The sequence below is a fragment of the Rhinoderma darwinii genome (assembly GCF_050947455.1).
Source record: "Rhinoderma darwinii isolate aRhiDar2 chromosome 8 unlocalized genomic scaffold, aRhiDar2.hap1 SUPER_8_unloc_1, whole genome shotgun sequence".
Classification (NCBI taxonomy): Eukaryota; Metazoa; Chordata; class Amphibia; order Anura; family Rhinodermatidae; genus Rhinoderma; species Rhinoderma darwinii.
This window is the reverse complement of record NW_027461824.1, coordinates 252451-274559: the sequence shown is the minus strand read 5'-3', so window position 1 is coordinate 274559 and position 22109 is coordinate 252451. Positions and strand designations below refer to the sequence as shown.

Sequence of the window (22109 nt, the reverse complement as noted above, 5' to 3'; positions counted from 1 at the left end):
GTTCTTCTCAATACTCTCCACTACATAGGACAGAGACTCTTTGGAGTTGTAAAGGCAGAGGCATCCATGAGGCAGAAAGGTCGAGGTCTGAAACGAGTTGACCGGCAGCCGCACGTTGCCCTCAATGGGACGCAAAGACAACTCGTACATCTTCCCATCTATCACGTACTTGTCATCATTGGTGCAGAGCGCACGGATCTCATTAGCAAGTTCTCGCGCCAAACCGTCCTTACCGAGGATCACCAGGTTGATTCTGTCTACATTGGGGTCTTTATAGAGCCGGTCATAAGGGTACGGGCACCTGGAGCTCATAAGTTGCTCGATTTTGGTGTCTACACAAGACGGGTTACTGGGGCAAGTGTCTTTCGTGGGATGATAGACAAAGTGGATGTGTTTGAGGATTAGGGCGTCTCGCTCGGCCTGCAGCTTCTGCAGAGCCTTGAACCGCTGCTCCTCGCCCAGGACCTCCTGGATAACCCCCATTTTCTCTTTGCTGGGCTTGGCATCCAACTCCAGCTCATAGAACAGCTCGGAATACTCCAACAATAACTCCTGGAACTCTTCCTTGGCTTTGTCAATGATCTCCTTCTGGTGCTTACTATAGATGTCCATATAGACCGGCTCCTCCAACCACTGATAAAACTCCTCGCTCATAATAAAACTACGAGCCTCTTCCCAGGGCTTCCCGGGAGTGATGAATGGAGATAGAGCGAGGTTCTCTTTGAAGGCTTTCTTCATCTCCAATTTCTTTCTTGCATTCCTTAGTTTTTCAAGATGACTGCAATAGACATCCGCAGCGTGCACGGTCTCCAGAAGGTCGTAAGGTATTCGGTCATCATCCATGTTGTCTATGTGACTGGTCAGATCCCACGGGGTGTCCTCAAGAACCACAAACCAATGGGAGAAGTCAGGCTTGGACTCCAACAGTTTGGCTGCTTTGGTGCAGCTCAGATGGTCTATTTCCACAAGGTCCGGCACAAGGACATCTAAAGCCCGGGGAAGCACCGACAAATACGCCTTGCGCCGCCGCTCAATGTGGTCCTGCCGGAGCCGCTGGATGTGCTGCTGGAATAACTTCTTGGCTTTATCGGTACCTTCCAAATACACGTAATCCTGATATTCGCTGCAGCTCTGAATGCGCCGGCTGACGTTCAGCCACGTGTCGTTGTGGGACTTGACCACTCGTCCCACCAGCCATTCATACTTGTCTTTGGCGGCTGCGCTCTGCTGGCTCTGCTGCTTCAATGCCTCAAAGTAAGGAATGATCTTGGACTTGCCCCGGCTTTTGTCGATCAGCTGTATCAGGGCAGTAAAGGCCAGGTCCACGTTGACATTGGACCTGGCTGACGTCTCCACCACCTGCAAATTCTTTTTGTTTAACGCAAACCCGTGAGCATCACGGATGTATCGCTCCACTCCTTCATCGCACTTGGTCAGGACGAGTACAATCGGCTTCTTGGTCTTGGCTAGATGAGTGTACAGGTTAGATACAAACTTAAGCTGGTCCTCAAAATTCCTATTCATACCGCGACTGACATCGACGCACAGCAGAAAGCCGTCCATCAGCAGTTTACCCTCAGGCATCTGTTTCTGCTCAAAGTCCTGCTCCAGTCCCAGCTGATCGGTGCAAAAATACATAAGTTTCTCGGCAGAGGCAAGTTTACCGGATGCGGCGCGCTTGATGTACGGCTGCAGCGCGGTGCTGCGATGAGGCTGGAACGTCTGGTCATCTATGAACTCCGTCTGCTCCACTACATGCACCTTACACTCCACACAATCCTCCAGAATACGGGTGACCTCCCCCCAGTACAGGAAGTGGTCATTGTTCACAACACGGCCCCCAAAGTCACTGGTGCTCAGGACGGACGTGTGGTCCAAGTGGAAGTCGTCCGCACTGGGGCGTAAAAATCGGTTGGACAAGCACGACTTTCCAATGCCGCACTGGCCTTTCTCCTTCTCGGTGCCGGACAGGCCCACCACACTGATGCTATAAGTGGGCACCCGCACATCTTGTTTCCGTGCCATCATCATGGCGCAGCGCTCATCCTGCCCACATCAATGCCTGCCGGGGTGAGGCTGGGTAATACCGCTCCATGCACAGACTGTCCGCCAGGACGTGGTGATCGGCCGGATCTTCCTCACACACAGGTTACTAGGAGGAGGCTGCGGTCCTGGGGTCACCACCGCGCCGGCCATACATGGCGCTCATCATCATCGTCATCATCTGGGGCAATCTGCAAAATAAAAACACACATTCAGCATCACAAGTAACAAGGACACGAGAGGAGCAAGAAATTATACAAAACCGCAACGGAGACGACACATAATATTCACACCGCGGGAAATGGGAGGCAAAGCGCAAAATACACAACAGCCGCCCATATAGACGAGCGCTCCACATCTCCGACACCAATCAGAAAGCTGAAGGTCTGAATAATACAAAGGGACGCGACAACACAAATAACGTAACGTAGCGTCCGCCATGTCGCTAGGACAAAAACACCCCACAGAAAGCAGCCGAACCCAACCGTCCGTTTCTTCATTATGGATGACAACCAATATGGCCGCCAAAAACCCCTCCAGAGATGCCCACCCAGCTTCCTCAGAGTCATGAGTGGTAAATCTATATAGTTCTGTAGGAATGTGTGAGCGGAGAGCGCAATCATTACTGGGCTCCAGACGGCGACTGAAACGGTCACAAATGAAAACAAAACATTTTCATTTGCCGCTGAACTTTTAGCGGTGGTCGCCATTTGCTTGCTATGAACTTGTACGGAGAGGTCAGTGCGGGACCGCCGAGCGTCTGAAAACAAACCAAAGCCGTCCAAAGATGTCCGGAGCGGAAAACACAAGAAGTGCGCACAATGTGCCCCTCCTGTACGGCACCAGCATGATGTCAGGGGCGCCCCTCCCCCTATTACTTCCTGCTGCCCCAGGGATCATCACCGTGTGGTCAGGGACCAGTACTGGGGGGACAGAGAGGAGCAGCCCCCCACCCTGAACAATTATGGGGCTCCCATTCCCTACAAGTTATTTTTCTCGGATACCCCGACTCCAAGTCTGGAAAATATTGTGTCAAAAACTAAAAGCCCAGAAAGTAAAAAGTGAAATCTACGGACACCGGATATTAGAGAATTATGGAAGGTTCTTTTTTTTGGGGTTATTTTTTTATTACTAAGAATTTAATCCCAGAAAATAAAAAGAATAATTGTGACCAATAACCCAGGAAACATGAGAGAATGTAACCGGAGCGAGAATAATATATAACAACAACAACATATAACAATGTAACCGGAGCGAGAATAATATATAATAACAACAACAACATATAACAATGTAACCGGAGCGAGAATAATATATAACAACAACAACATATAACAATGTAACCGGAGCGAGAATAATATATAATAACAACAACAACATATAACAATGTAACCGGAGCGAGAATAATATATAATAACAACAACAACATATAACAATGTAACCGGAGCGAGAATAATATATAACAACAACAACATATAACAATGTAACCGGAGCGAGAATAATATATAATAACAACAACAACAACATATAACAATGTAACCGGAGAGAAAATAATATATAACAACAACAACAACATATAACAATGTAACCGGAGAGAAAATAATATATAATAATAATAACAACAACAACGTAACAGGAGCGAGAATAATATATAATAACAACAACATATAACAATGTAACCGGAGCGAGAATAATATATAACAACAACAACAACATATAACAATGTAACCGGAGCGAGAATAATATATAATAACAACAACAACATATAACAATGTAACAGGAGCGAGAATAATATATAATAACAACAACAACATATAACAATGTAACCGGAGCGAGAATAATATATAACAACAACAACAACAACATATAACAATGTAACCGGAGCGAGAATAATATATAATAACAACAACATATAACAATGTAACCGGAGCGAGAATAATATATAATAACAACAACAACATATAACAATGTAACCGGAGCGAGAATAATATATAATAACAACAACAACATATAACAATGTAACCGGAGCGAGAATAATATATAACAACAACAACAACATATAACAATGTAACAGGAGCGAGAATAATATATAATAACAACAACAACAACATATAACAATGTAACCGGAGCGAGAATAATATATAATAACAACAACAACATATAACAATGTAACCGGAGCGAGAATAATATATAACAACAACAACAACATATAACAATGTAACCGGAGCGAGAATAATATATAACAACAACAACAACATATAACAATGTAACCGGAGCGAGAATAATATATAATAACAACAACAACATATAACAATGTAACAGGAGCGAGAATAATATATAACAACAACAACAACATATAACAATGTAACAGGAGCGAGAATAATATATAACAACAACAACAACATATAACAATGTAACCGGAGCGAGAATAATATATAACAACAACAACAACATATAACAATGTAACAGGAGCGAGAATAATATATAATAACAACAACAACATATAACAATGTAACCGGAGCGAGAATAATATATAACAACAACAACAACATATAACAATGTAACAGGAGCGAGAATAATATATAATAACAACAACAACATATAACAATGTAACCGGAGCGAGAATAATATATAACAACAACAACAACATATAACAATGTAACCGGAGCGAGAATAATATATAACAACAACAACAACATATAACAATGTAACCGGAGCGAGAATAATATATAATAACAACAACAACATATAACAATGTAACCGGAGCGAGAATAATATATAATAACAACAACAACATATAACAATGTAACCGGAGCGAGAATAATATATAATAACAACAACAACATATAACAATGTAACAGGAGCGAGAATAATATATAACAACAACAACAACATATAACAATGTAACCGGAGCGAGAATAATATATAATAACAATAACGTGTACAGATGAAGTCTCCGATATGTTCTAATAACCCAGCGATGGCGACGTTACGATTATAGGGTCATTATTATATTCCCGAGTGTCGGCTTCTCTGATGTTTCTTGGATATTTTTCTAATTTATTCCTGATTTTTGGTATAAAATCTCTTTCTCGTGCGCTCAGAGCCTCCGGTCAGCGAGGGGAATAACTGCGCTGCATCAGAACAGTATATAAGTATATGGGCTCCACCTGGCGCCCGTGGTATTTGGCGTACACTGGATCGAGGACTGCGTCGTGCGGCCGGGATTATTAGGGACACGCGTCGTCATGCTGATCTTGGCTCGGACATAACGCGCGCGAGTCCTTTCTTAGGCCAGAACGATGTTCATTTTCAGGAGTCTGGGAAAGCTGAATGACCCCTGCGAGGAATGAACATCTCCCGGACGACGCGTGGACGGTGCCGGGGCTCATATTTACTGGGCATCTCTTTGGTTTTCACTTGTTGGAAAGTGACGTCTGTCACAGAAACCCACAGCAAATACCAATGAGGTAACAGTGACCACCAGCCGGACTCCTCGTCAGCTCCCTCGCCCACAATGCACCATGGTAAAGAGCCAAAGGTTGCCCATCCCCCCCAGAAAGTGACCGCGTGCCTCCCCGCCGGCCTCGATCACTTACATGACGGGGAGATTTACACACAAGGATAAAAATCAATAAAAACTGGAGAAAGTGCCAAAAAGAGAAGAAAATGGCAGAAATCACTGACGTCAGGCAGAACCCGGCCCCAAGAGGGGTAACGGGGGGGGGGGGCAGCATTGAGGGGTCTTCATCCAGACACAGACCCACGAGGGGCAGCACTTGTCCAGCTACATCTGAACCCTCCCCCGAGACCTGCACATTGCTCAGTATTACACCCACACGGGATCTCCCAAAAACACAGGGAACCGGGACACACCCGCCGACATCGCCCCCCGAGGAAAAGTACAAGAACCCCGAGCCGAATAATCCAACGTCACCCACCAACCGCCGCCAGCCTGCCCGTCACCACCAACCGACACTTGTCAATAGCCCACAAGCTGCCCATCAATTATATCTTGGCGAGCAACCTATGAGCGCCCAACTACCACCAGTCTGTCCGGTGTGTTATATGTGGTGACAATAGTGTGTTCCCTGTATATCGGGTGTCGTGGGTTCAGTATTGGGGTGTTCCCCGTATGTCGGGTGTTGCGGGCTCAGTACCCGGGTGTTCCCTGTATATCGGGTGTCGTGGGTTCAGTATTGGGGTGTTCCCCGTATGTCGGGTGTTGCGGGCTCAGTACCCGGGTGTTCCCTGTATATCGGGTGTCGTGGGTTCAGTATTGTGGTGTTCCCTGTATGTCGAGTGCTGCGGGCTCAGTATTGGGGTGTTCCCTGTATGTCGGGTGTTGCGGGCTCAGTACTGGGGTGTTCCCTGTAAGTCGGGTGTCGTGGGCTCAGTACTCGGGTGTTCCCTGTATGTCGGGTGCTGCGGTCTCTGTACTCGGGTTTTCCCTGTATGTCGGGTGTTGCGGGCTCAGTATTGGGGTGTTCCCTGTATGTCGGGTGCTGCGGGCTCAGTACTCTTGGTGTTCCCTGTATGTCGGGTGCTGCGGGCTCAGTAGTCTTGGTGTTCCCTGTATGTCGGGTGTTGCGGGCTCAGTATTCGGGTGTTCCCTGTATGTCGGGTGTTGCGGGCTCAGTACCCGAGTGTTCCCTGTATGTCGGGTGTTGTGGGCTCAGTACCCGAGTGTTCCCTGTATGTCGGGTGTTGTGGGCTCAGTACCCGGGTGTTCCCTGTATGTCGGGTTTTGTGGGCTCAGTACCCGGGTGTTCCCTGTATGTCGGGTGCTGCGGGCTCAGTACTCGGGTGTTCCCTGTATGTCGGGTGCTGCGGGCGCAGTACTCGGGTGTTCCCTGTATGTCGGGTGCTGCGGGCTCAGTACTCGGGTGTTCCCTGTATGTCGGGTGCTGCGGGCTCAGTACTCGGGTGTTCCCTGTATGTCGGGTGCTGCGGGCTCAGTACTCGGGTGTTCCCTGTATGTCGGGTGCTGCGGGCTCAGTACTCGGGTGTTCCCTGTATGTCGGGTGCTGCGGGCTCAGTACTCGGGTGTTCCCTGTATGTCGGGTGTTGCGGGCTCAGTACCCGGGTGTTCCCTGTATGTCGGGTGTTGCGGGCTCATTATTGGGGTGTTCCCTGTATGTCGGGTGTTGCGGGCTCATCATTGGGGTGTTCCCTGTATGTCGGGTGTTGCGGGCTCAGTACCCGGGTGTTCCCTGTATGTCGGGTGTTGCGGGCTCATTATTGGGGTGTTACCTGTATGTCGGGTGTTGCGGGCTCAGTATTGGGGTGTTCCCTGTATGTCGGGTGTTGCGGGCTCAGTATTGGGGTGTTCCCTGTATGTCGGGTGTTGTGGGCTCAGTACCCGGGTGTTCCCAGTATGTCGGGTGTTGTGGGCTCAGTATTGGGGTGTTCCCTGTATGTCAGGTGTCGTGTGCTCAGTATCGGGGTGTTCCCTGTATGTCGGGTGTTGTGGGCTCAGTATCCGGGTGTTCCAGGAATGTCGGGTGTTGTGGGCTCAGTACTCGGGTGTTCCCTGTATGTCAGGTGTCGTGTGCTCAGTATTGGGTTTTCCCTGTATGTCGGGTGTTGCGGGCTCAGTACCCGGGTGTTCCCTGTATGTCGGGTGTTGCGGGCTCAGTACCCGGGTGTTCCCTGTATGTCGGGTGTTGTGGGCTCAGTACCCGGGTGTTCCCTGTATGTCGGGTGTTGCGGGCTCTGTACTCGGGTGTTCCCTGTATGTCGGGTGTTGTGGGCTCAGTACCTGGGTGTTCCCTGTATGTCGGGTGTTGCGGGCTCTGTACTCGGGTGTTCCCTGTATGTCGGGTGTTGCGGGCTCTGTACTCGGGTGTTCCCTGTATGTCAGGTGTTGTGGGCTCAGTATTGGGGTGTTCCCTGTATGTCGGGTGTTGTTGCCTCAGTACTCGGATGTTCCCTGTATGTCGGGTGTTGCGGGCTCAGTATTGGGGTGTTCCCTGTATGTCGGGTGTTGCGGCCTCAGTACTCGGGTGTTCCCCGTATGTCGGGTGTTGCGGCCTCAGTACTCGGGTGTTCCCCGTATGTCGGGTGTTGCGGCCTCAGTACTCGGGTGTTCCCCGTATGTCGGGTGTTGCGGCCTCAGTACTCGGGTGTTCCCCGTATGTCGGGTGTTGCGGCCTCAGTACTCGGGTGTTCCCCGTATGTCGGGTGTTGCGGCCTCAGTACTCGGGTGTTCCCCGTATGTCGGGTGTTGCGGCCTCAGTACTCGGGTGTTCCCCGTATGTCGGGTGTTGCGGCCTCAGTACTCGGGTGTTCCCCGTATGTCGGGTGTTGCGGCCTCAGTACTCGGGTGTTCCCTGTATGACGGGTGTTGCGGGCTCAGTATTCGAGTGTTCCCTGTATGTCGGGTGTTGCGGGCTCAGTATTCGAGTGTTCCCTGTATGTCGGGTGTTGCGGGCTCAGTATTCGAGTGTTCCCTGTATGTCGGGTGTTGCGGGCTCAGTATTCGGGTGTTCCCTGTATGTCGGGTGTTGCGGGCTCAGTACTCGGGTGTTCCCTGAATGTCGGCTGTTGTGGGCTCAGTACCCGGGTGTTCCCTGAATGTCGGGTGTTGCGGGCCCAGTACCCGGGTGTCCACTGTATGTCGGCTGTTGTGGGCTCAGTATTGGGGTGTTCCCCGTATGTTGGGTGCTGTAGGCTCAGTACTCGGGTGTTCCCTGTATGTCGGGTGTTGTGGGCTCAGTACTCGGGTGTTCCCTGTATGTCGGGTGTTGCGGGCTCAGTACTCGGGTGTTCCCCATATGACGGGTGCTGCGGGCTCAGTACTCGGGTGTAGTATATATAATGTATGTACAGTCTATGTGGTGTCCTGTGTTATAGGAGTGGACACAATAGGGCGTTAGTTCCATGTCGGGTGGTCCCTGTATGTCGGGTGCTGCGGGCTCAGTATTGGGGTGTTCCCCGTATGTCGGGTGCTGCGGGCTCAGTATTGGGGTGTTCCCCGTATGTCGGGTGCTGCGGGCTCAGTACTCGGGTGTTCCCCGTATGTCGGGTGTTGCGGGCTCAGTACTCGGGTGTTCCCTGTATGTCGGGTGTTGCGGGCTCAGTATTGGGGTGTTCCCCGTATGTCGGGTGTTGCGGGCTCAGTACTCGGGTGTTCCCCGTATGTCGGGTGTTGCGGGCTCAGTACTCGGGTGTTCCCTGTATGTCGGGTGTTGCGGGCTCAGTATTGGGGTGTTCCCTGTATGTCAGGTGTTACGGGCTCAGTATTGGGGTGTTCCCTGTATGTCGTGTGTTGCGGGCTCAGTACTCGGGTGTTCCCCGTATGATGGGTGTTGCGGGCTCAGTACCTGGGGGTTCCCTGTATGTCGGGTGCTGCGGGCTCAGTACTCGGGTGTTCCCTGTATGTCAGGTGCTGCGGGCTCAGTATTGGGGTGTTCCCTGTATGTCGGGTGTTGTGGGCTCAGTACTCGGGTGTTCCCTGTATGTCGGGTGCTGCGGGCTCAGTATTGGGGTGTTCCCTGTATGTCGGGTGTTGCGGGCTCAGTACTCGGGTGTTCCCTGTATGTCGGGTGTTGAGGGCTCTGCACTCGGGTGTTCCCTGTATGTCGGGTGTTGAGGGCTCTGCACTCGGGTGTTCCCTGTATGTCGGGTGTTGTGGGCTCAGTACTCGGGTGTTCCCTGTATGTCGAGGTGCTGCGGGCTCAGTACTCGGGTGTTCCCCGTATGTCAGATGCTGCGGGCTCAGTATTGGGGTGTTCCCCGTATGTCGTGTGCTGCGGGCTCAGCATTGGGGTGTTCCCCGTATGTCGGGTGCTGCGGGCTCAGTACTCGGTTGTTCCCTGTATGTCGGGTGCTGCGGGCTCAGTATTGGGGTGTTCCCCATATGACGGGTGTTGCGGGCTCAGTACTCGGGTGTTCCCTGTATGTCGGGTGTTGCGGGCTCAGTACTCGGGTGTTCCCTGTATGTCGGGTGCTGCGGGCTCAGTACTCGGGTGTTCCCTGTATGTCGGGTGTTGCAGGCTCAGTACTCGGGCGTTCCGGGCTCAGTACTCGGGTGTTCCCCATATGACGGGTGTTGCGGGCTCAGTACTCGGGTGTTCCCTGTATGTCGGGTGTTGCGGGCTCTGTACTTGGGTGTTCCCTGTATGTCGGGTGTTGCGGGTTCAGTACCCGGGTGTTCCCCATATGACGGGTGTTGCGGCCTCAGTACTCGGGTGTTCCCTGTATGTCGGGTGTTGCGGGCTCTGTACTCGGGTGTTCCCTGTATGTCGGGTGTTGCGGGTTCAGTACCCGGGTGTTCCCCATATGACGGGTGTTGCGGGCTCAGTACTCGGTTGTTCCCTGTATGTCGGGTGTTGCGGGCTCAGTACTCGGGTGTTCCCTGTATGTCGGGTGTTGCGGGCTCAGTACTCGGGTGTTCCCTGTATGTCGGATGTTGCGGGCTCAGTACTCGGTTGTTCCCTGTATGTCGGGTGTTGCGGGTTCAGTACCCGGGTGTTCCCCATATGACGGGTGTTGCGGGCTCAGTACTCGGTTGTTCCCTGTATGTCGGGTGTTGCGGGCTCAGTACTCGGGTGTTCCCCATATGACGGGTGTTGCGGGCTCTGTACTCGGGTGTAGTATATATAATGTATGTACAGTCTATGTGGTGTCCTGTGTTATAGGAGTGGACACAATAGGGCGTTAGTTCCATGTCGGGTGTTGCGGCATCAGTACTCGGGTGTATGGGGTCCTGCCTCATGTAAGCGCAGTCGCGCCCGGGTCAGCTGTCAGCGCTCTCACCCGTCTGGCTCTCGGGCGTGGATGAGGCCGCGGCTTCCGGGAGTCTCCTTGTGACCGGGGTGAGTGCGGCCTAGATGCGGCTTCCTTGAGTCTGCGCACGGCTCAGTTCTGATAGAGGCCGCGGCCGCTTCGTATATCCGGGTGAATCGGGTGACGGCGGATCCCCGGCCGCGGTTTCCGGGTGACTCGGGAGTCTCCTCCTGTAATGGCGGCTCCTTCCTTCCGGCGGGCGCGCGGGCGCGGGCACGACCAAAGGAGAAAGGGTGTCGGGGGCGCGCCGGTAGCGCCTCCGGAAGTCGGCCATGTTTGTACTCTCATCGCCATGCTCCGCCATTCCTCTGAAGGCGCCGGAAGTAATCAGACGCCATATTGGTACCACAGAGTCCTTGAGGTGTTTTTTTTCTGATGTTAACTTTATTTATAACCGATCCATCCGAACACTAAACTCGGAATCACAATGTCTGACGTGACATACCCGTCCAGATCGCCCTCAATAATCTGGTCTCGTCTAATAACATGCCCCAATCTAACTAATCCACCCCCTGAACATATTGTATTATAATATACAGCCGTGTAATGATATACCCTCCCCTACAGTAATCTGCCCCCCTGATAATCTACCCTCCCCTACGGTAATCTGCCCCCTTGATAATCTACTCTCCCCTACAGTAATCTGCCCCCTGATAATCTACCCTCCCCTACGGTAATCTACCCTCCCCTACGGTAATCTGCCCCCCTCATAATCTACCCTCCCCTACAGTAATCTGCCCCCTGATAATCTCCCCTCCCCTACAGTAATCTGACCCCTGATAATCTCCCCTCCCCTACAGTAAACTGCCCCCTGATAATCTCCCCTCCCCTACAGTAATCTGCTCCCTGATAATCTACCCTCCCCTACAGTAATCTGCTCCCTGATAATCTACCCTCCCCTACAGTAATCTGCTCCCTGATAATCTACCCTCCCCTACAGTAATCTGCCCCCTGATAATCTACCCTCCCCTACGGTAATCTACCCTCCCCTACGGTAATCTGACCCCTGATAATCTCCCCTCCCCTACAGTAATCTGCTCCCTGATAATCTACCCTCCCCTACAGTAATCTGCTCCCTGATAATCTACCCTCCCCTACAGTAATCTGCTCCCTGATAATCTACCCTCCCCTACAGTAATCTGCCCCCTGATAATCTACCCTCCCCTACGGTAATCTACCCTCCCCTACGGTAATCTGACCCCTGATAATCTCCCCTCCCCTACAGTAAACTGCCCCCTGATAATCTCCCCTCCCCTACAGTAATCTGACCCCTGATAATCTCCCCTCCCCTACAGTAAACTGCCCCCTGATAATCTACCCTCCCCTACAGTAATCTGCTCCCTGATAATCTACCCTCCCCTACAGTAATCTGCCCCCTGATAATCTACCCTCCCCTACGGTAATCTACCCTCCCCTACGGTAATCTGACCCCTGATAATCTCCCCTCCCCTACAGTAAACTGCCCCCTGATAATCTCCCCTCCCCTACAGTAATCTGACCCCTGATAATCTCCCCTCCCCTACAGTAAACTGCCCCCTGATAATCTCCCCTCCCCTACAGTAATCTGCTCCCTGATAATCTACCCTCCCCTACAGTAATCTGCTCCCTGATAATCTACCCTCCCCTACAGTAATCTGCTCCCTGATAATCTACCCTCCCCTACAGTAATCTGCTCCCTGATAATCTACCCTCCCCTACAGTAATCTGCCCCCTGATAATCTCCCCTCCCCTACAGTAAACTGCCCCCTGATAATCTCCCCTCCCCTACAGTAATCTGCCCCCTGATAATCTACCCTCCCCTACGGTAATCTACCCTCCCCTACGGTAATCTGACCCCTGATAATCTCCCCTCCCCTACAGTAATCTGCTCCCTGATAATCTACCCTCCCCTACAGTAATCTGCTCCCTGATAATCTACCCTCCCCTACAGTAATCTGCTCCCTGATAATCTACCCTCCCCTACAGTAATCTGCCCCCTGATAATCTACCCTCCCCTACGGTAATCTACCCTCCCCTACGGTAATCTGACCCCTGATAATCTCCCCTCCCCTACAGTAAACTGCCCCCTGATAATCTCCCCTCCCCTACAGTAATCTGACCCCTGATAATCTCCCCTCCCCTACAGTAAACTGCCCCCTGATAATCTCCCCTCCCCTACAGTAATCTGCTCCCTGATAATCTACCCTCCCCTACAGTAATCTGCTCCCTGATAATCTACCCTCCCCTACAGTAATCTGCTCCCTGATAATCTACCCTCCCCTACAGTAATCTGCTCCCTGATAATCTACCCTCCCCTACAGTAATCTGCCCCCTGATAATCTCCCCTCCCCTACAGTAAACTGCCCCCTGATAATCTCCCCTCCCCTACAGTAATCTGCTCCCTGATAATCTACCCTCCCCTACAGTAATCTGACCCCTAATAAATGTATCTTCTTGTAAAACAGATGGTTACCACACATTAGGCTCTGTTCACACGCTTAAAATACGGCTGAAAATACGGAACTTCAAGGGAAAACATCTGATTTTCAGCCATTCTTTTAGTAATTTGCGTTTTGATGCGTTTTTTACGGCCGTGAAAAACGGCTCCAAAAATGTCCCAATAAGTCACATGCACGTCTTTTACGCGGGTGTCTTTTTCGCGGGTGTCTTTTTCGCAGGCGTCTTTTTACGTGCCGTTATTTGAAAATGAGGCGTAAAGTAATGCCCCGTTGGAACAGAACGCCGTATTTCCCATTTAAATGAATGGGCAGATGTTTGGTGGCGTTCTGCTTCCGATTTGTCAGCCGTTTTTCTGGGCGTTTCCAGCCGTGTGAACATACCCTGATAGTCACTAGTTAACATTCCCCGAACGTCTACTTTATGTTGGCATCACTTTTTTCACGTCCTTTTATTTTTCTAGGACGTTACAAGGATTAGAACTTTAGCAGCAATTTCTCACTTTTTTAAGAACATTTCCAAAGGCCGTTATTACAGGGGAAGGTGAGTTGTGAAGTGGCTTTGAGGGGCTATACAATACAAACCCCCGTAAATCACCCCATTTTATAAACGACACAGGATATATGTAATATATGAGGAGCACATCAGGGTATATGTAATATGTGAGGAGTACATCAGGGTATATGTAATATGTGAGGAGCACATCAGGATATATGTAATATGCGAGGGGCACATCAGGATATATGTAATATGTGAGGAGTACATCAGAGTATATGTAATATGTGAGGAGTACATCAGGGTATATGTAATATGTGAGGAGTACATCAGGATATATGTAATATGTGAGGAGTACATCAGGATATATGTGATATGTGAGGAGTACATCAGGGTATATGTAATATGTGAGGAGTACATCAGGATATATGTAATATGTGAGGAGGACATCAGGATATATGTAATATGTGAGGAGTACATCAGGATATATGTAATATGTGAGGAGTACATCAGGGTATATGTAATATGTGAGGAGTACATCAGGATATATGTAATATGTGAGGAGTACATCAGGGTATATGTAATATGTGAGGAGTACATCAGGATATATGTAATATGTGAGGAGTACATCAGGGTATATGTAATATGTGAGGAGTACATCAGAGTATATGTAATATGTGCGGAGTACATCAGGGTATATGTAATATGTGAGGAGTACATCAGGGTATATGTAATATGTGAGGAGTACATCAGGGTATATGTAATATGTGAGGAGTACATCAGGGTATATGTAATATGTGAGGAGTACATCAGGGTATATGTAATATGTGAGGAGTACATCAGGATATATGTAATCTGTGAGGAGTACATCAGGGTATATGTAATATGTGAGGAGTACATCAGGATATATGTAATATGTGAGGAGTACATCAGGATATATGTAATATGTGAGGAGCACATCAGGATATATGTAATATGTGAGGAGTACATCAGGGTATATGTAATATGTGAGGAGTACATCAGAGTATATGTAATATGTGCGGAGTACATCAGGATATATGTAATATGTGAGGAGTACATCAGGGTATATGTAATATGTGAGGAGTACATCAGGATATATGTAATATGTGAGGAGTACATCAGGGTATATGTAATATGTGAGGAGTACATCAGGGTATATGTAATATGTGAGGAGTACATCAGGATATATGTAATATGTGAGGAGTACATCAGTGTATATGTAATATGTGAGGAGTACATCAGGATATGTGTAATATGTGAGGAGTACATCAGGATATATGTAATATGTGAGGAGTACATCAGGGTATATGTGAGGAGTACATCAGGGTATATGTAATATGTGAGGAGTACATCAGGATATATGTAATATGTGAGGAGGACATCAGGATATATGTAATATGTGAGGAGTACATCAGGATATATGTAATATGTGAGGAGTACATCAGGATATATGTAATATGTGAGGAGTACATCAGGATATATGTAATATGTGAGGAGTACATCAGGATATATGTAATATGTGAGGAGTACATCAGGGTATATGTAATATGTGAGGAGTACATCAGGATATATGTAATATGTGAGGAGTACATCAGGGTATATGTAATATGTGAGGAGTACATCAGAGTATATGTAATATGTGCGGAGTACATCAGGGTATATGTAATATGTGAGGAGTACATCAGGGTATATGTAATATGTGAGGAGTACATCAGGGTATATGTAATATGTGAGGAGTACATCAGGGTATATGTAATATGTGAGGAGTACATCAGGGTATATGTAATATGTGAGGAGTACATCAGGATATATGTAATCTGTGAGGAGTACATCAGGGTATATGTAATATGTGAGGAGTACATCAGGATATATGTAATATGTGAGGAGTACATCAGGATATATGTAATATGTGAGGAGCACATCAGGATATATGTAATATGTGAGGAGTACATCAGGGTATATGTAATATGTGAGGAGTACATCAGAGTATATGTAATATGTGCGGAGTACATCAGGATATATGTAATATGTGAGGAGTACATCAGGGTATATGTAATATGTGAGGAGTACATCAGGATATATGTAATATGTGAGGAGTACATCAGGGTATATGTAATATGTGAGGAGTACATCAGGGTATATGTAATATGTGAGGAGTACATCAGGATATATGTAATATGTGAGGAGTACATCAGTGTATATGTAATATGTGAGGAGTACATCAGGATATGTGTAATATGTGAGGAGTACATCAGGATATATGTAATATGTGAGGAGTACATCAGGGTATATGTGAGGAGTACATCAGGGTATATGTAATATGTGAGGAGTACATCAGGATATATGTAATATGTGAGGAGGACATCAGGATATATGTAATATGTGAGGAGTACATCAGGATATATGTAATATGTGAGGAGTACATCAGGATATATGTAATATGTGAGGAGTACATCAGGATATATGTAATATGTGAGGGGTACATCAGGATATATGTAATATGTGAGGAGTATATCAGGATATATGTAATATGTGAGGAGCACATCAGGGTATATGTAATATGTGAGGAGTACATCAGGGTATATGTAATATGTGAGGAGTACATCAGGGTATATGTAATATGTGAGGAGTACATCAGGGTATATGTAATATGTGAGGAGAACATCAGGGTATATGTAATATGTGAGGAGTACATCAGGGTATATGTAATATGTGAGGAGTACATCAGGGTATATGTAATATGTGAGGAGTACATCAGGGTATATGTAATATGTGAGGAGTACATCAGGATATATGTAATATGTGAGGAGTACATCAGGGTATATGTAATATGTGAGGAGTACATCAGGGTATATGTAATATGTGAGGAGTACATCAGGATATATGTAATATGTGAGGAGGACATCAGGATATATGTAATATGTGAGGAGTACATCAGGATATATGTAATATGTGAGGAGCACATCAGGGTATATGTAATATGCGAGGGGCACATCAGGATATATGTAATATGTGAGGAGTACATCAGGATATATGTAATATGTGAGGAGTACATCAGGGTATATGTAATATGTGAGGAGTACATCAGGATATATGTAATATGTGAGGAGTACATCAGGATATATGTAATATGTGAGGAGTACATCAGGATATATGTAATATGTGAGGAGTACATCAGGATATATGTAATATGTGAGGAGTACATCAGGATATATGTAATATGTGAGGAGTACATCAGGGTAATATGAAACATGTGAGGAGTACATCAGGGTATATGTAATATGTGAGGAGTACATCAGGGTATATGTAATGTGTGAGGAGTACATCAGGGTATATGTAATATGTGTGAGGAGTACATCAGGGTATATGTAATATGTGAGAAGTACATCAGGGTATATGTAATGTGTGAGGAGTACATCAGGGTATATGTAATATGTGAGGAGTACATCAGGGTATATGTAATGTGTGAGGAGTACATCAGGAGATATGTAATATGTGAGGAGTACATCAGGATATATGTAATATGTGAGGAGTACATCAGGATATATGTAATATGTGAGGAGTACATCAGGATACATGTAATATGTGTGGAGTACATCAGGGTATATGTAATCTGTGAGGAGTACATCAGGGTATATGTAATATGTGAGGAGTACATCAGGATATATGTAATATGTGAGGAGTACATCAGGATATATGTGATATGTGAGGAGTACATCAGGGTATATGTAATATGTGAGGAGTACATCAGGGTATATGTAATATGTGAGGAGTACATCAGGGTATATGTAATATGTGAGGAGTACATCAGGGTATATGTAATATGTGAGGAGGACATCAGGGTATATGTAATATGTGAGGAGTACATCAGGGTATATGTAATATGTGAGGAGTACATCAGGGTATATGTAACATGTGAGGAGTACATCAGGATATATGTAATAAGTGAGGAGGACATCAGGATATATGTGAGGAGTACATCAGGATATATGTAACATGTGAGGAGTACATCAGGATATATGTAATATGTGAGGAATACATCAGGGTATATGTAATATGTGAGGAGTATATCAGGATATATGTAATATGTGAGGAGTACATCAGGATATATGTGAGGAGTACATCAGGGTATATCTAATATGTGAGGAGTACATCAGGGTATATGTAATATGTGAGGAGTACATCAGGATATATGTAACATGTGAGGAGTACATCAGGATATATGTAATATGTGAGGAGTACATCAGGATATATGTAATATGTGAGGAGTACATCAGGATATATGTAACATGTGAGGAGTACATCAGGATATATGTAATATGTGAGGAGTACATCAGGATATATGTAATATGTGAGGAGTACATCAGGGTATATGTAATATGTGAGGAGTACATCAGGGTATATGTAATATGTGAGGAGTACATCAGGATATATGTAATATGTGAGGAGCACATCAGGATATATGTAATATGTGAGGAGTACATCAGGGTATATGTAATATGTGAGGAGTACATCAGGGTATATGTAATATGTGAGGAGTACATCAGGATATATGTAATATGTGAGGAGTACAATCAGGGTATATGTAATCTGTGAGGAGTATATCAGGATATATGTAATATGTGAGGAGTACATCAGGATATATGTAATATGTGAGGAGCACATCAGGGTATATGTAATATGTGAGGAGTACATCAGGGTATATGTAATATGTGAGGAGTACATCAGGATATATGTAATATGTGAGGAGTACATCAGGGTATATGTAATATGTGAGGAGTACATCAGGATATATGTAATATGTGAGGAGTACATCAGGGTATATGTAATATGTGAGGAGCACATCAGGGTATATGTAATATGTGAGGAGTACATCAGGGTATATGTAATATGTGTGAGGAGTACATCAGGGTATATGTAATATGTGAGGAGTACATCAGGATATATGTAATATGTGAGGAGTACATCAGGGTATATGTAATATGTGAGGAGTACATCAGGGTATATGTAATATGTGAGGAGTACATCAGGATATATGTAATATGTTGAGGAGTACATCAGGGTATATGTAATATGTGAGGAGTACATCAGGGTATATGTAATATGTGAGGAGTACATCAGGGTATATGTAATATGTGAGGAGTACATCAGGATATATGTGAGGAGTACATCAGGGTATATGTAATATGTGAGGAGTACATCAGGGTATATGTAATATGTGAGGAGTACATCAGGATATATGTAATATGTGAGGAGTACATCAGGGTATATGTAATATGTGAGGAGTACATCAGGATATATGTAATATGTGAGGAGTACATCAGGGTATATGTAATATGTGAGGAGTACATCAGGATATATGTGAGGAGTACATCAGGGTATATGTAATATGTGAGGAGTACATCAGGGTATATGTAATATGTGAGGAGTACATCAGGATATATGTAATATGTGAGGAGTACATCAGGGTATATGTAATATGTGAGGAGTACATCAGGGTATATGTAATATGTGCGGAGTACATCAGGATATATGTAATATGTGAGGAGTACATCAGGGTATATGTAATATGTGAGGAGTACATCAGAGTATATGTAATATGTGCGGAGTACATCAGGATATATGTAATATGTGAGGAGTACATCAGGGTATATGTAATATGTGAGGAGTACATCAGGGTATATGTAATATGTGAGGAGTACATCAGGGTATATGTAATATGTGAGGAGTACATCAGGGTATATGTAATATGTGAGGAGCACATCAGGATATATGTAATATGTGAGGAGTACATCAGGGTATATGTAATATGTGAGGAGTACATCAGGATATATGTAATATGTGAGGAGTATATCACGGGTATATGTAATATGTGAGGAGTACATCAGGATATATGTAATGTGTGAGGAGTACATCAGGGTATATGTAATATGTGAGGAGTACATCAGGATATATGTAATATGTGAGGAGTACATCAGGGTATATGTAATATGTGAGGAGTACATCAGGGTATATGTAATATGTGAGGAGTACATCAGGGTATATGTAATATGTGAGGAGTACATCAGGGTATATGTAATATGTGTGAGGAGTACATCAGGGTATATGTAATATGTGAGGAGTACATCAGGATATATGTAATATGTGAGGAGTACATCAGGGTATATGTAATATGTGAGGAGTACATCAGGGTATATGTAATATGTGAGGAGTACATCAGGATATATGTAATATGTGAGGAGTACATCAGGGTATATGTAATATGTGAGGAGTACATCAGGATATATGTAATATGTGAGGAGTACATCAGGGTATATGTAATATGTGAGGAGTACATCAGGATATATGTAATATGTGAGGAGTACATCAGGATATATGTAATATGTGAGGAGTACATCAGGATATATGTGAGGAGTACATCAGGGTATATGTAATATGTGAGGAGTACATCAGGGTATATGTAATATGTGAGGAGTACATCAGGATATATGTAATATGTGAGGAGTACATCAGGGTATATGTAATATGTGAGGAGTACATCAGGGTATATGTAATATGTGCGGAGTACATCAGGATATATGTAATATGTGAGGAGTACATCAGGGTATATGTAATATGTGAGGAGTACATCAGAGTATATGTAATATGTGCGGAGTACATCAGGATATATGTAATATGTGAGGAGTACATCAGGGTATATGTAATATGTGAGGAGCACATCAGGATATATGTAATATGTGAGGAGTACATCAGGGTATATGTAATATGTGAGGAGTACATCAGGATATATGTAATATGTGAGGAGTATATCACGGGTATATGTAATATGTGAGGAGTACATCAGGATATATGTAATGTGTGAGGAGTACATCAGGGTATATGTAATATGTGAGGAGTACATCAGGATATATGTAATATGTGAGGAGTACATCAGGGTATATGTAATATGTGAGGAGTACATCAGGGTATATGTAATATGTGAGGAGTACATCAGGATATATGTGAGGAGTACATCAGGATATATGTAATATGTGAGGAGTACATCAGGGTATATGTAATATGTGAGGAGCACATCAGGATATATGTAATATGTGAGGAGTACATCAGGATATATGTAATATGTGAGGAGTACATCAGGGTATATGTACGCTATGTGGAGTACATCAGGATATATGTAATATGTGCGGAGTACATCAGGGTATATGTAATATGTGAGGAGTACATCAGGATATGTGTAATATGTGAGGAGCACATCAGGATATATGTAATATGTGAGGAGTACATCAGGGTATATGTAATATGTGAGGAGTACATCAGGATATATGTAATATGTGAGGAGTACATCAGGATATATGTAATATGTGAGGAGTACATCAGGATATATGTAATATGTGAGGAGTACATCAGGATATATGTAATATGTGAGGAGTACATCAGGGTATATGTAATATGTGAGGAGTACATCAGGGTATATGTAATATGTGAGGAGTACATCAGGGTATATGTAATATGTGAGGAGTACATCAGGGTATATGTAATATGTGTGAGGAGTACATCAGGGTATATGTAATATGTGAGGAGTACATCAGGATATATGTAATATGTGAGGAGTACATCAGGGTATATGTAATATGTGAGGAAGTACATCAGGGTATATGTAATATGTGAGGAGTACATCAGGGTATATGTAATATGTGAGGAGTACATCAGGATATATGTAATATGTGAGGAGTACATCAGGGTATATGTAATATGTGAGGAGTACATCAGGATATATGTGAGGAGTACATCAGGGTATATGTAATATGTGAGGAGTACATCAGGGTATATGTAATATGTGAGGAGTACATCAGGATATATGTAATATGTGAGGAGTACATCAGGGTATATGTAATATGTGAGGAGTACATCAGGGTATATGTAATATGTGCGGAGTACATCAGGATATATGTAATATGTGAGGAGTACATCAGGGTATATGTAATATGTGAGGAGTACATCAGAGTATATGTAATATGTGCGGAGTACATCAGGATATATGTAATATGTGAGGAGTACATCAGGGTATATGTAATATGTGAGGAGTACATCAGGATATATGTAATAGGTGAGGAGCACATCAGGATATATGTGAGGAGTACATCAGGATATATGTAATATGTGAGGAGTACATCACGGTATATGTAATATGTGAGGAGTACATCAGGGTATATGTAATATGTGAGGTTTACATCAGGGTATATGTAATATGTGAGGAGTACATCAGGATATATGTAATATGTGAGGAGTACATCAGGGTATATGTAACATGTGAGGAGTACATC

General features: G+C 45.3%; 1 protein-coding gene across 1 annotated transcript in view; it reads right to left on the bottom strand.

The window, feature by feature from the left end:
• The window catches only part of ARHGAP35 (Rho GTPase activating protein 35), a 31000-nt gene extending 19940 nt beyond the window's left edge, over positions 1-11060 (bottom strand). Inside the window, exons 1-2 of the mRNA XM_075847715.1 lie at positions 10804-11060; positions 2-2234 (exon numbers count right to left, since the gene is read on the bottom strand). Coding sequence (XP_075703830.1) covers positions 2-2031 — 2030 coding nt within the window. The 5' untranslated portion in view covers positions 2032-2234; positions 10804-11060. The remainder of the gene's footprint in view (position 1; positions 2235-10803) is intronic.
• Positions 11061-22109: the final 11049 nt, after the last annotated feature.